Source organism: Diorhabda sublineata, chromosome 7, assembly GCF_026230105.1.
Source record: "Diorhabda sublineata isolate icDioSubl1.1 chromosome 7, icDioSubl1.1, whole genome shotgun sequence".
Lineage (NCBI taxonomy): Eukaryota > Metazoa > Arthropoda > Insecta > Coleoptera > Chrysomelidae > Diorhabda > Diorhabda sublineata.
Window position 1 is genome coordinate 33,021,724 of NC_079480.1, and position 13,958 is coordinate 33,035,681.

Genomic DNA, 13,958 nt, shown 5'->3' on the forward strand with positions numbered 1-13,958 from the left:
AGACGTCCAGAACTTCATGTGGAATCAGCTATCACGGCACGTCTTTCCTGAACGCTAAAATCTACAGAAGTTTAAGATCCACAGGCATCTCCATCTCCATGTATCGCACTTTTTGAAATGCCTGCTATGTCTGCTAGCTCGCGCACTTTCAGTCGACGTTCATCCAGTACCACTTTGTGGATTTACTTCAATATTTCTGCAGTGGTCACCTCATTTGGACGATCACTGGAAGATGCTGGTCTTCCTCAGGTCGTACGGCCTCGTTTAAACTCTGCTGCCCAATATTTTACTGTTCTCAGTCACACCCACAGTAAAATCCAGTACAACTTTATCGATGACCAATTTTTTGCATGTGCACTAAAAACGTTGACTATTAATGGCTGCAAAACAAATACTAAACAATGTAGCGTTTCCAAACTTGAAACTCCTGTATCTCTAGGTCAGGCCATGTATTTCTGGGACCATCGTCGTAGATAAAAATTCTCAATTTGGCATAGTTTCATGGCATAATTCCAGCTAGTGGATCATAAAATAATAAAAACCACAAAACTGACAAATACTCAATTCTTTAATCCTTCTAGATGAAAATACTGAATCAAATACAACAGATGAAAATATTTAAGACATTAATGAAGAGACAATTGACGCATCCCTTTCCTTGGCGTGTAGATATTCTACAGGAAAAAGAAAGTGAAGATGTAGAAATAATTGTTGAAGTACAAATACAGAATTATCTATTATAACAACATTTAGAAAATAACAACCTATTCAATCAATAGCTTACGATCTGATCAAATATGAAAATGAAAATATAACCAAAATAATGGTTGTGCTATGGGAGCTTCCATATCAAGTGTTGTAGCACAATTAGTAAAAGAATATTTTGAGGAAACTGTCCTATAATTTTCGTCTGACTTATTTTGGCGATAAAACTTGACGTTTTCGAGAAAAATAAAAATAAAAAAACTTAATTTCATACGTTCGACCTTGAATAGAATTTGTTGTACAAATAGGATCGACGCGAATGTTCACATTCCATTTATAATGGTGTATTTAACGTCTCTATCAATTTTCAGGTCGCTCAATTCATTTTTTGAAACCTAATCAGTTTTGTGAATGAAGACTTAGTTTCAAGTTAGTACATTTTGTGATAATTTCGTCTAGACGTTACTAAGACCTGTTTCAAAATCGAAATCGCCTTCCTCAAGTTCCGGCGTAAAAAGCCACCCGGCGGACGTTGCCTGAATTTATAATTAAAATAAAATGGTCATGGTAAAAACCGGATCGATTGCGGTACCGGAAGCACGGAAGACAATAGCGAATTTCAGTTTTTATATCTACTCGTAACGGTTTTTGTAAGAAAGAACGTCTCGATAAATAACTTGTTTCAGCCATTGAAAATAACACGTATCAAAGTTTCAAATGACGATTATGCACATCATTTTAAATCCTATTGAAACTATTAACAATTTTTATTCCATTCATCGTTATCATCTTCATATAGCTCCCAGTGGAGCAAAGCTGGAGGTTACTGACCGCATGCGTCGTTTTGCGAGTTTCGTCAAATTTTTTTGACATTTCCTTCCTCCTTGCAGCCTCTTTCCATGTTCGTAAAGATTACTTTTCAATGTTGTATCATGATTAAATGTTTTTCTGGTTGTTTGGTTGCTAGTTTTTGTAATGTATGATCTATTCATCTCAATTTTCGCTTTCCCTTGACGATTTTCAAAAAAATAGGGTCCAATTATTCCCCCGCTTGACAACGCGCATCAAACCGTCACTATTGGACACTTACACAATGCGAAATCGCTGCAAAATTATCTCATAAACATTTTTAAGTATATTATGATCATTAGGCTTAAGCGATTGCTCAATTTGAATTTTAAATGGATGAAATTTAAGATCCTTATTCAATATTTCGTGTATAATAGTTTTTGGAAGCACCAAGGCAGCCGATTACCTGCAAACGGAACATTTGCTGGGTTCCGCTGGTGGGTTGTTTTTTGCTGAACTTGTTGCTCGGAACTTTCGTATCCATGATCTAATTAAATCTTCACTTGGGGCGTCACGTAACCGTCGAATATTCTAACGTAAACATATTGAAATATGCTTCGATTACAAACTAAGTAACCCACATGATTTACGATGCCCCCTTCTGGATAATTTTCTACCTTTTGCTGTATTACTTCTAATTTTCGCAACCCTGTTCTCCTTACATAAACTATAAATTGTCCTAAGTATAAAATCTTGAGTAACTTTGTCCACTGAATCTCATCAAGCCACGCCACTGCTTATCGCAGACTGTCTTTGGCTTGAATATTTCGAAGAAATTGTTTACATACGCCTTCCGACAGCTTCGGCCATTAGAAATGCATTTAAGTTTACGATTTGATGTTTTCAATGGTAAACAGTGGAGATGATGAGTCTACGTGGACTGACGGTTTGTTAGATGTTTACCATTATTTTTAATTTCTTAATTTGGTGTGAGTACCGTGCGTATTCATGAAATATTGATTGTTCCTCGCATAACTGTCTTCTGCAATTGATATTGGAAGAACTATCTATACGTAAATTCTTCTTTTCGTTTTAAGAAATCGTCGCCGCCTCTGTCGTTTCGGAGAGATGATCGTAACCGAAGAGGTTGACGTCTTTTAGAACCGGATACTCAAATAGATTTGAATGGTGTTTCCTTTTGTATGTTGCATTGTTAGTTATTTTTGTCCGTCGACAGTATAAACGGTCTGATGCACAACTTTTTGTTCAACTTTTATATTTTGTTTTTCTGTTTTTTTTCTTTGCGATGATAATCATATAACATTTTATTTCAATGTACTTATTTAACAATCACCCGGGTGTAGGGTGAAACAGCTGTGCACAGACAAGTATATACATACATATATATACATATATATATATATATATATATATATATATATATATATATATATATATATACGAGGTATGATAAAAAATACGGGTTATTATTTTATCTAAAACAAGTAGATAGTAACATAAAATTTGAAGTATTCGATAGTTCAAAACTGCGATAATTCGATCGTTTGTCTCGATATTTTTTTTCTACATTTTTTATGGCCTTGTTAGTAAGTCCTGAAAATGTCAGACTGATTCTCGTCCTTTATTATTATTTTTTAATTATTTGCGAACAGCTTCGTGAGTTGAGTGATGATTAGGGGATGTTCTTGGGGTAGTATGGTCTCGATATTCTTGTTCTACGTTTTTTATGATCTTGTTAGTGAATCCTGAAAATTTCAGACTGATTCTCGTCCTTTATTATTATTTTTTAATTATTTGCGAACAGCTTCGTGAGTTGAGTGATGATTAGGGGATGTTCTTGGGGTAGTACGGTCTCGATATTCTTGTTCTACGTTTTTTATGACCTTTTTAATATATCCTGAAAATTTCAAACTGATTCTCGTCCTTTATTATTATTTTTTAATTATTTGCGAACAGCTTCGTGAGTTGAGTGATAATTAGGCGATGTTCTTGGGGTAGTACGGTCTCGATATTCTTGTTCTACGTTTTTTATGACCTTTTTAATATATCCTGAAAATTTCAAACTGATTCTCGTCCTTTATTATTATTTTTTAATTATTTGCGAACAGCTTCGTGAGTTGAGTGATAATTAGGCGATGTTCTTGGGGTAGTACGGTCTCGATATTCTTGTTCTACGTTTTTTATGACCTTGTTAGTGAATCCTGAAAATTTCAGACTGATTCTCGTCCTTTATTATTATTTTTTAATTATTTGCGAGCAGCTTCGTGAGTTGAGTGATGATTAGGGGATGTTCTTGGGGTAGTATGGTCTCGATATTCTTGTTCTACGTTTTTTATGACCTTGTTAGTGAATCCTGAAAATTTCAGACTGATTCTCGTCCTTTATTATTATTTTTTAATTATTTGCCAACAGCTGCGTGAGTTGAGTAATGATTAGGGGATGTTCTTGGGGTAGTATGGTCTCGATATTCTTGTTCTACGTTTTTTATGATCTTGTTAGTGAATCCTGAAAATTTCAGACTGATTCTCGTCCTTTATTATTATTTTTTAATTATTTGCGAACAGCTTCGTGAGTTGAGTGATGATTAGGGGATGTTCTTGGGGTAGTACGGTCTCGATATTCTTGTTCTACGTTTTTTATGACCTTTTTAATATATCCTGAAAATTTCAAACTGATTCTCGTCCTTTATTATTATTTTTTAATTATTTGCGAGCAGCTTCGTGAGTTGAGTGATGATTAGGGGATGTTCTTGGGGTAGTATGGTCTCGATATTCTTGTTCTACGTTTTTTATGACCTTTTTAATAAATCCTGAAAATTTCAAACTGATTCTCGTCCTTTATTATTATTTTTTAATTATTTGCGAACAGCTTCGTGAGTTGAGTGATGATTAGGGGATGTTCTTGGGGTAGTACGGTCTCGATATTCTTGTTCTACGTTTTTTATGACCTTTTTAATAAATCCTGAAAATTTCAAACTGATTCTCGTCCTTTATTATTATTTTTTAATTATTTGCGAACAGCTTCGTGAGTTGAGTGATGATTAGGGGATGTTCTTGGGGTAGTATGGTCTCGATATTCTTGTTCTACGTTTTTTATGACCTTGTTAGTGAATCCTGAAAATTTCAGACTGATTCTCGTCCTTTATTATTATTTTTTAATTATTTGCCAACAGCTGCGTGAGTTGAGTGATGATTAGGGGATGTTCTTGGGGTAGTATGGTCTCGATATTCTTGTTCTACGTTTTCTATGACCTTTTTAATAAATCCTAAAAATTTCAGACTGATTCTCGTCCTTTATTATTATTTTTTAATTATTTGCCAACAGCTTCGTGAGTTGAGTGATGATTAGGGGATGTTCTTGGGGTAGTATGGTCTCGATATTCTTGTTCTACGTTTTTTATGACCTTTTTAATATATCCTGAAAATTTCAGACTGATTCTCGTCCTTTATTATTATTTTTTAATTATTTGCGAGCAGCTTCGTGAGTTGAGTGATGATTAGGGGATGTTCTTGGGGTAGTACGGTCTCGATATTCTTGTTCTACGTTTTTTATGACCTTTTTAATAAATCCTGAAAATTTCAAACTGATTCTCGTCCTTTATAATTATTTTTTAATTATTTGCGAACAGCTTCGTGAGTTGAGTGATAATTAGGCGATGTTCTTGGGGTAGTATGGTCTCGATATTCTTGTTCTACGTTTTTTATGACCTTGTTAGTGAATCCTGAAAATTTCAGACTGATTCTCGTCCTTTATTATTATTTTTTAATTATTTGCGAACAGCTTCGTGAGTTGAGTGATGATTAGGGGATGTTCTTGGGGTAGTATGGTCTCGATATTCTTGTTCTACGTTTTTTATGATCTTGTTAGTGAATCCTGAAAATTTCAGACTGATTCTCGTCCTTTATTATTATTTTTTAATTATTTGCGAACAGCTTCGTGAGTTGAGTGATGATTAGGGGATGTTCTTGGGGTAGTATGGTCTCGATATTCTTGTTCTACGTTTTTTATGATCTTGTTAGTGAATCCTGAAAATTTCAGACTGATTCTCGTCCTTTATTATTATTTTTTAATTATTTGCGAACAGCTTCGTGAGTTGAGTGATGATTAGGGGATGTTCTTGGGGTAGTATGGTCTCGATATTCTTGTTCTACGTTTTTTATGACCTTTTTAATATATCCTGAAAATTTCAAACTGATTCTCGTCCTTTATTATTATTTTTTAATTATTTGCGAACAGCTTCGTGAGTTGAGTGATGATTAGGGGATGTTCTTGGGGTAGTATGGTCTCGATATTCTTGTTCTACGTTTTTTATGATCTTGTTAGTGAATCCTGAAAATTTCAGACTGATTCTCGTCCTTTATTATTATTTTTTAATTATTTGCGAACAGCTTCGTGAGTTGAGTGATGATTAGGGGATGTTCTTGGGGTAGTATGGTCTCGATATTCTTGTTCTACGTTTTCTATGACCTTTTTAATAAATCCTAAAAATTTCAGACTGATTCTCGTCCTTTATTATTATTTTTTAATTATTTGCCAACAGCTTCGTGAGTTGAGTGATGATTAGGGGATGTTCTTGGGGTAGTATGGTCTCGATATTCTTGTTCTACGTTTTTTATGACCTTTTTAATATATCCTGAAAATTTCAGACTGATTCTCGTCCTTTATTATTATTTTTTAATTATTTGCGAGCAGCTTCGTGAGTTGAGTGATGATTAGGGGATGTTCTTGGGGTAGTACGGTCTCGATATTCTTGTTCTACGTTTTTTATGACCTTTTTAATAAATCCTGAAAATTTCAAACTGATTCTCGTCCTTTATAATTATTTTTTAATTATTTGCGAACAGCTTCGTGAGTTGAGTGATAATTAGGCGATGTTCTTGGGGTAGTATGGTCTCGATATTCTTGTTCTACGTTTTTTATGACCTTGTTAGTGAATCCTGAAAATTTCAGACTGATTCTCGTCCTTTATTATTATTTTTTAATTATTTGCGAACAGCTTCGTGAGTTGAGTGATGATTAGGGGATGTTCTTGGGGTAGTATGGTCTCGATATTCTTGTTCTACGTTTTTTATGATCTTGTTAGTGAATCCTGAAAATTTCAGACTGATTCTCGTCCTTTATTATTATTTTTTAATTATTTGCGAACAGCTTCGTGAGTTGAGTGATGATTAGGGGATGTTCTTGGGGTAGTATGGTCTCGATATTCTTGTTCTACGTTTTTTATGATCTTGTTAGTGAATCCTGAAAATTTCAGACTGATTCTCGTCCTTTATTATTATTTTTTAATTATTTGCGAACAGCTTCGTGAGTTGAGTGATGATTAGGGGATGTTCTTGGGGTAGTATGGTCTCGATATTCTTGTTCTACGTTTTTTATGACCTTTTTAATATATCCTGAAAATTTCAAACTGATTCTCGTCCTTTATTATTATTTTTTAATTATTTGCGAACAGCTTCGTGAGTTGAGTGATGATTAGGGGATGTTCTTGGGGTAGTATGGTCTCGATATTCTTGTTCTACGTTTTTTATGATCTTGTTAGTGAATCCTGAAAATTTCAGACTGATTCTCGTCCTTTATTATTATTTTTTAATTATTTGCGAACAGCTTCGTGAGTTGAGTGATGATTAGGGGATGTTCTTGGGGTAGTATGGTCTCGATATTCTTGTTCTACGTTTTTTATGACCTTTTTAATATATCCTGAAAATTTCAAACTGATTCTCGTCCTTTATTATTATTTTTTAATTATTTGCGAACAGCTTCGTGAGTTGAGTGATGATTAGGGGATGTTCTTGGGGTAGTATGGTCTCGATATTCTTGTTCTACGTTTTTTATGACCTTTTTAATATATCCTGAAAATTTCAAACTGATTCTCGTCCTTTATTATTATTTTTTGCGAGCAGCTTCGTGAGTTGAGTGATGATTAGGGGATGTTTTTGGAGTAGTATGGTCTCGATATTCTTGTTCTACGTTTTTTATGACCTTTTTAATAAATCCTGAAAACTTCAGACTGATTCTCATCCTTTATAATTTTTTATTAATTATTTGTTAACAGCTGCGTGAATTGAATGATGCTTAAGGGATGCTCCGGGGGTGGTATGGTCTCAATAGTTTTTTCTACCTTTCTTATGTCCTAGTTGGAAATTTCTAAAAATTTCAAATTGATCCTTGGCTTAAGTTAATTTTTTTTTATATTTTTGCGAACAGCTGTATAACTGGGGGGATGATTAGAGGATGTTCCGGAGGTGGTATGATCTCGATATTTTCATTCTGCCATTTTTATGGCCTCCTTGATGATTTCTGAAAATTTCCGACTGATACTCAGCCATTTTCTATTTTCGGTTAAAATAAATTATAGTGATTGAATTTCAAGGGTGACTTTAGTTTTTTTACCCCTAATTTTTCGTTCTTGTTGTATACATGATCAATGGTATTTTTGTTTCGAAAAAAACATTTCGAATTTCAGGAACATTCTTTTTTTATGTATTATGCATTAAATTGGTTCATTAAAAATTGAAAATTTCTAGGAATGTTTCTATTTTCCACTGTACACATATGATAATTGAATTATTAATCAATGTACAGACCTAACCACAAAAATTAAATAAATTTATAATGCATGCAAGTGAGTACTAAGTTATTATGGCAATTAGATATATTTCAAAGAAAATTTGTGATTCATCGGTTAATATAATAACTTAGAAAATAAAAAATGTTATTAATCATCATTGAAAAACGTTACGAAGTCAATAGTAAATTTAATAATTCAATTTCAAAAATCGCGAAATACATATTAACATAACCTTCTCAATATGACTAAAATTTCCATGAAAGAAATTTTTCGCTTCATATAACACGTCTACTAACATAATTCAAGCATAGAAGGTAAATATTACAGCTCCTAAGAGTTTTAAATATAGTTTGCCAAAACGAAATCTACCTGCTAGTTTGTGGGTCTCTCATAATACAGTTAGCGCCGATATATAAATAAAAAATATTTCCTCAATAGGTTTGTAGTTGCTAAATACACACTCATTAATATCTATTATACAGCAACAGTAAGCGAAAACAAATAAATGAAATGGTGAATGCATATGGATAATCACCTAATAAAGACTTCCTTGGTATATCCTCATTGCATACACTATACACAAACAATACCACGCACAGAAAAATCACTAAATTCGTCTTCATTGTAAAAAACTATTCATAATAAATTACATTATTGTTCACAAAGAAAACTTTGTTATACACGATTCAATAATATTTATAAACTACACCACAGTGTTCACCTAACGAACGCTCGTTCTGTACTTGTGTTTTTTTGTTGTTGTTCTGTTCCACTATTTCCTTTATGTTGTGTGTATTTCTACTTCACATCTGGAGCTTACTTCCAGCATCATTGAAAGGTCTTATATGAATTGCAGAGTCATCTAGTATGGATTGTTCTAATGTGGTTTCGTTTCAAGAAAGAAAACTGTAATATTACAATGAAAAGTTGAATAAAACATTTTTTTACATGAATAATAAAACTTTATCAATTTGGGGTTTTAAAGAATATGTTTGTTCTATTGTAATGGAACAAAAATATGGAAACAATTACTTTTTAAATATGGAGGGTGGTGGTAAGGAGAACCATCTCGGTAGTGTCTCGATAAGTGCCTGTTGAAACGAAGCAAATCAAGATGGCGTTTTAGTAGCAAATGGAAGAATTTTAAAAAAAACATCACAAACTATTAGAGTAGGATAGTGAATTAAATTATTTTTTGAAAGTCATAACTATTTCAAAGAAACTATTAATATACCTCTCCGTATTTTTTAATAACGTTCAATTAAGAGGCGAGTTATGTAACTAGCAATACACGAGTGTTAGGAGTGTGCTATAATTTACTGTAAAAAAATAAGTTTGAAGAGGATTCATAGAAAATGTCGCAGGGGTTAGAACGAAACTAGTAATTAGCCACAAAATAATAAATACCAATATATTAAATGAAATATCTAGACATTGTTATCTTTTTTCTCTCGAGTCCTTCATAGGCCAGGTACCAGCCGATTTGCCGTGGAATTTTGATAATCAAGGTCGATTTTCTTGAAAATTGGTATGAAAGCATTATTAATAACCTTCAAAATCTACCACGGGCCGTTTTGGATAACTGTTATCATCAAAATAATCTAGTAGGCCCATAGATTGACTAATTCTAAGCAACTTTGACTCTATGAAGTTTTTCATTGAAAACCCCATATTTAGCACTGTTTTTCATGAATAACTTGAAAAGTTTTCATTTTATGAGCAAAATTATTTAGAACAAATAAGTAGCTATTAAAAAAACAAAGAGATTCGTTTTTAAAGGACATCTGTAAATTCAATAATAACTGAGTTATAGCTCCTTGAAGGATGACCATTTTTGGAGAACCTCGAAATTGAAAACCTCAATAACAAGAAATTGATGAAATTTTTGGAAAAAATCTTTTTCAAAGTACATAGAAAAACCTTCAAAATGAGCTATGTCAGAAGTTTTTTGCATAAGAGTTGACTAATTTATCACATAAATAAGTTTTCTTCTTTTTTTTTTGAAAAAATGTAATGATTATACCCTCGCCATTACCACCCTAATTGAAATTAATTGTAATCCACTTGCAATTAACTTTATTTATGTATTATTGATATGATTCATATGATTTGACCGGTTTTTAATTCTTATTTTTTAATAAATAATTAATTAAATTAAACACTGCATTTTCGAAATCTCGAAAAAAAAATGAATTTTTCTTAAATAAACCAAAAACTATTCATGTTATGAGAAGATGTTTTAACTATTGATTATAGAGTTTTTCTTGTTAAAAATTTTGAGTTCTCTTAAAACTATGTATCATAAAAATTGAAGGAGATACATTAGTTCAAAGTTTGCATTCGCGTACCCAATGTGGCTTATGTAACCCCTTTGAGCTGCACCCTTTTCGAAACTGGGGTTTAAAAAAAGTTTTAATTGATATGGAGTTGAAGTACTTGAAATTCCCTACAAAATGGTTTTTAAAAAAAGTTTCTAGCTTGAAAATTGAGCGAGTTACTGTCGAAAAAACAACTGTTTTTTTTACAAAATTTTGAAGCACGAATTTTGGAGCATTGGAAAGAAAGAAACGTGGAGTGTACAATCGAACAACAGCTGGCATATAGTAAAAGTATTATAACGGTATTTAATTTTGAAATTTTTGGTCCTTAAAGGTGGGTTTCATAAGGGTTGAAATATTTAAAAAGCAACATCTTTAAGATACTGACGAAATATTCAATATAAATAAACTTTTGAATAATTTTTAATTATGAAAGAATCGTTGAGATTATTTTTCAACTTTTCGTATGATTTGGAGGGGTTACATGGATATGATTGATCATCAACGTGTTTGAGAATGTCAACAGATTTATGAATAATACATTGAAACTTTATTTCACCTGAAATATGAATAAAATCGTAGATTTTGAATTTTTTTGCAATAACGGGTAGTTCACATCCTCCAAAATATAAAAAGCCCGGTTCCGCACAGGGAAAATTACGTAGAAGAGGGTGATTACAGATTGAATTCAAATTTTCATGAAAATCGAGATTATGTGTCTTTAAAAACAGTTTTCAATATTACCACCCTCTGAGGATGGATGTATGATTCCAATTGATCATAAACTTGTTTGAGAATATAAACAGATCTACGAAGAATTCATTTAAACTGTTAGTTACTCAAATAATTTTTTACTATAAGAGGTAGTTTGAATTTTTCTTAAATAAACTAAAAACTATCCATATTATAAGAAAATGTTTCCAACATTAATTGTAGGGTTTTTCTTGCCAAAAATTTTGAGCCCTTTTAAATCTATGTATCATAAAAATTGAAGGAAATATATTAGTTCAAAATTTGCATTCGCGTACCAAATGTAGCTTATGTAACCCCTTTGAACTGCACCCTTTTCGAAACTGGTGTTTAAAAAAAGTTTTAATTGATATGGGTTGAAGTACTTGAAATTCCCTACAAAATGCTTTTTAAAAAAAGTATCTAGCTTGAAAATTGAAGGTGTTATTGTCGAAAAACCAACTGTTTTTTCTTTCAAAATTTCGAAGCACCAATTTTGGAGGAAAAAAGAGAAACGTGGAGCGTACAATCGAGCAACAGCTGTGTTGTTGATTGTATAACTGCTCATCGACGTTCCCAGCCTTATATGAGACATAAAGGTCACATTGATCTTTTTTTGGAGAATATAAGCAAACTCTTCATGAAAAGTTTTCAAGGAAAAAGACTATACAATGCAGCTTTGCTTTTCCAAATACTCCTTACTCGATGAAACACTACATCAGTGAGATTCAATTTTTGATAATTCCATCAGGAAGCAGTTCAACGCTATAATTTTCCCTTTCATCCCAATTGATTTATTCATTTCCGATAATGTTGAAATTGAGGTACCAACTATTCTGGAGGAAGATGGTCTCCCATCAGTTCCATTTGAATTTGGAATTAGAGATACTATAAATTTATTTCTTCTCAAGCTCCCGCACATCATATCGTTCGAATCAAAGACACAGAAGTGTATTATTCAGCTTTCTTTGTCGAGCACCACAACCTACAATTGTTCAAGATCAATATCCACAGAAATCTCCAAACGGCAGGTACCACTCGAGAGTAAAAGGGTTGTGGTTTAAGCAACCACAGTCAAATTAAAATAATAGAAAATATTCCTCTTGATGAAGACGCTGTTAACTTAGATAACAGAAAATTTATAAAGAACTGTATGTATTTTGTAGTTGAGAATAGCAAATGGTTTTAAATTACATTCAAAAATTGTCAGAAAATTGTTTGATGGCTAGATGAGGTTTATTGAAATCTATAAAAACAAAGATAAAGGTACTCGAAGAAAAAGTAAAAACTTGATATTTAACGAATAGGTACTCAGTAGCAAAAAAGACAGTCATTAAATAAAATCTGAAAGAAACCTTTACTTTAGAAAAATATTATATAAAATAACAGATGAATATGGTTTAATCGGAGATATCTCTTGATATCCAATACTAACTCCTATCGATTCTAAAACTACCTTACCATCTTACATTTGGAGATTCAAAGCTGCAAACTGTGGTGCCTTTTCTGGGAGCATTCAGAAGAAAATGGAAAACCTCACAATGATCGAAGATATTAATGAAGATTTGAAAAATCTTGAAACCATCATCTCTGCAGCATAATGTCCTATTGGTAAGACAAAGCTGTTTCCAATTCCATAGTTGAGAATGAGATGTTCACCGAAATTGGGAAAATCGAAAAATTGGACTCACGAACCATCATCAAGTATTTACCTGTATTTAAAAGGGTTAAGAGGTAAGCAGATTTACGAAGATGTGCTTAATACCCTTGGTGATCAAAGTTCTTTGTATGCAACCGTGAAAAATTGAACTGCAAGCTTCAAAAGAGGTAAATTTTCCTTTGAAGCTGATTACCGATCGGGAAGGCCGGTTTCTGTGCCAATCCCCAAAAATATCGATGCCGTTCAGACCGTCGAAATGGGATAAAACGGATATCTGGAGAACTGAATATTTCATACGAACGCGTTCATCATATAGTTCACGTCAATTTGTACATGGGAAAAATTGCTGCAAAATGGATCCCCAAATGTTGACCAAGGGTAGAAGCATCGCGTTCAATCTGTGCTCGATTTGAAAACGATGTAGACTTCTTAAACCGAATTGTTACTATGGATGAGACTTGGGTACATTTCTACGATCCAGAAACAAAGCAACAATCGATGGAATCGCGACATTCTGGTTCTCCAAGATCCAAGAAGTTTCGTGTCCAAAAATCTGCTGGAAAAGTTCTCGCTTCAGTTTTTTGAGATTGCCACGGAGTAATCATGATTGATTTTTTGGATAAAGGTAGAAAACAATAACTGAAGATTACTATTCGACATTACTACGGGAAAAAATTAAAGAGAAAATACGCGGAAAACTATTCAAAGGTGTTTTGGTTTTGCAGGATAACGCCCCTGCACACAAATCTCATGTTGCCATGCAAAAAATTCGTGATTTAGGGTTTGAATTACTAGAACACCCTCCTTATTCACCAGATTTGGCTCCGTCCGACTATCATCTCTTTCCTCAACTGAAAAATAGTTTAAAAGGTCGTAAAGTTCCTTCCAACGAGAAGGTAATAAAAGCTGTGGAGGTCTGAAACATTTTTTTGAAAGGTCTAGATTCGTTGCAGATTTGCTGTAATAATATTTTGACATTGAAATTTTGTTTGGTTCTATAGTACGCTAAGAATTTTTCAATATATCCTCGTAAAAACGCAATTTCTGTAGAATAGATTTCAACTTCAAAACGCTCGTTTTTGAAAACTATAACAAACAAAATAGATAACCAAAAATAATAATATTTTATTACTTGTCAATAGAAAACAGAAAACATTTCTATAGAAAC

The 13,958-nt window shown here is 32.7% G+C and overlaps 1 protein-coding gene across 2 annotated transcripts in view; it reads right to left on the bottom strand.

Annotated features, from left to right (window-relative positions):
- The window catches only part of LOC130446272 (uncharacterized), a 98,982-nt gene extending 90,088 nt beyond the window's left edge, over positions 1–8,894 (bottom strand). For both annotated transcript variants that reach the window (XM_056782407.1, XM_056782406.1), the window contains exon 1: positions 8,619–8,894. In XM_056782407.1, the coding sequence (XP_056638385.1) occupies positions 8,619–8,706 (88 nt within the window). In that variant the 5' untranslated portion in view covers positions 8,707–8,894. The remainder of the gene's footprint in view (positions 1–8,618) is intronic.
- Positions 8,895–13,958: the final 5,064 nt, after the last annotated feature.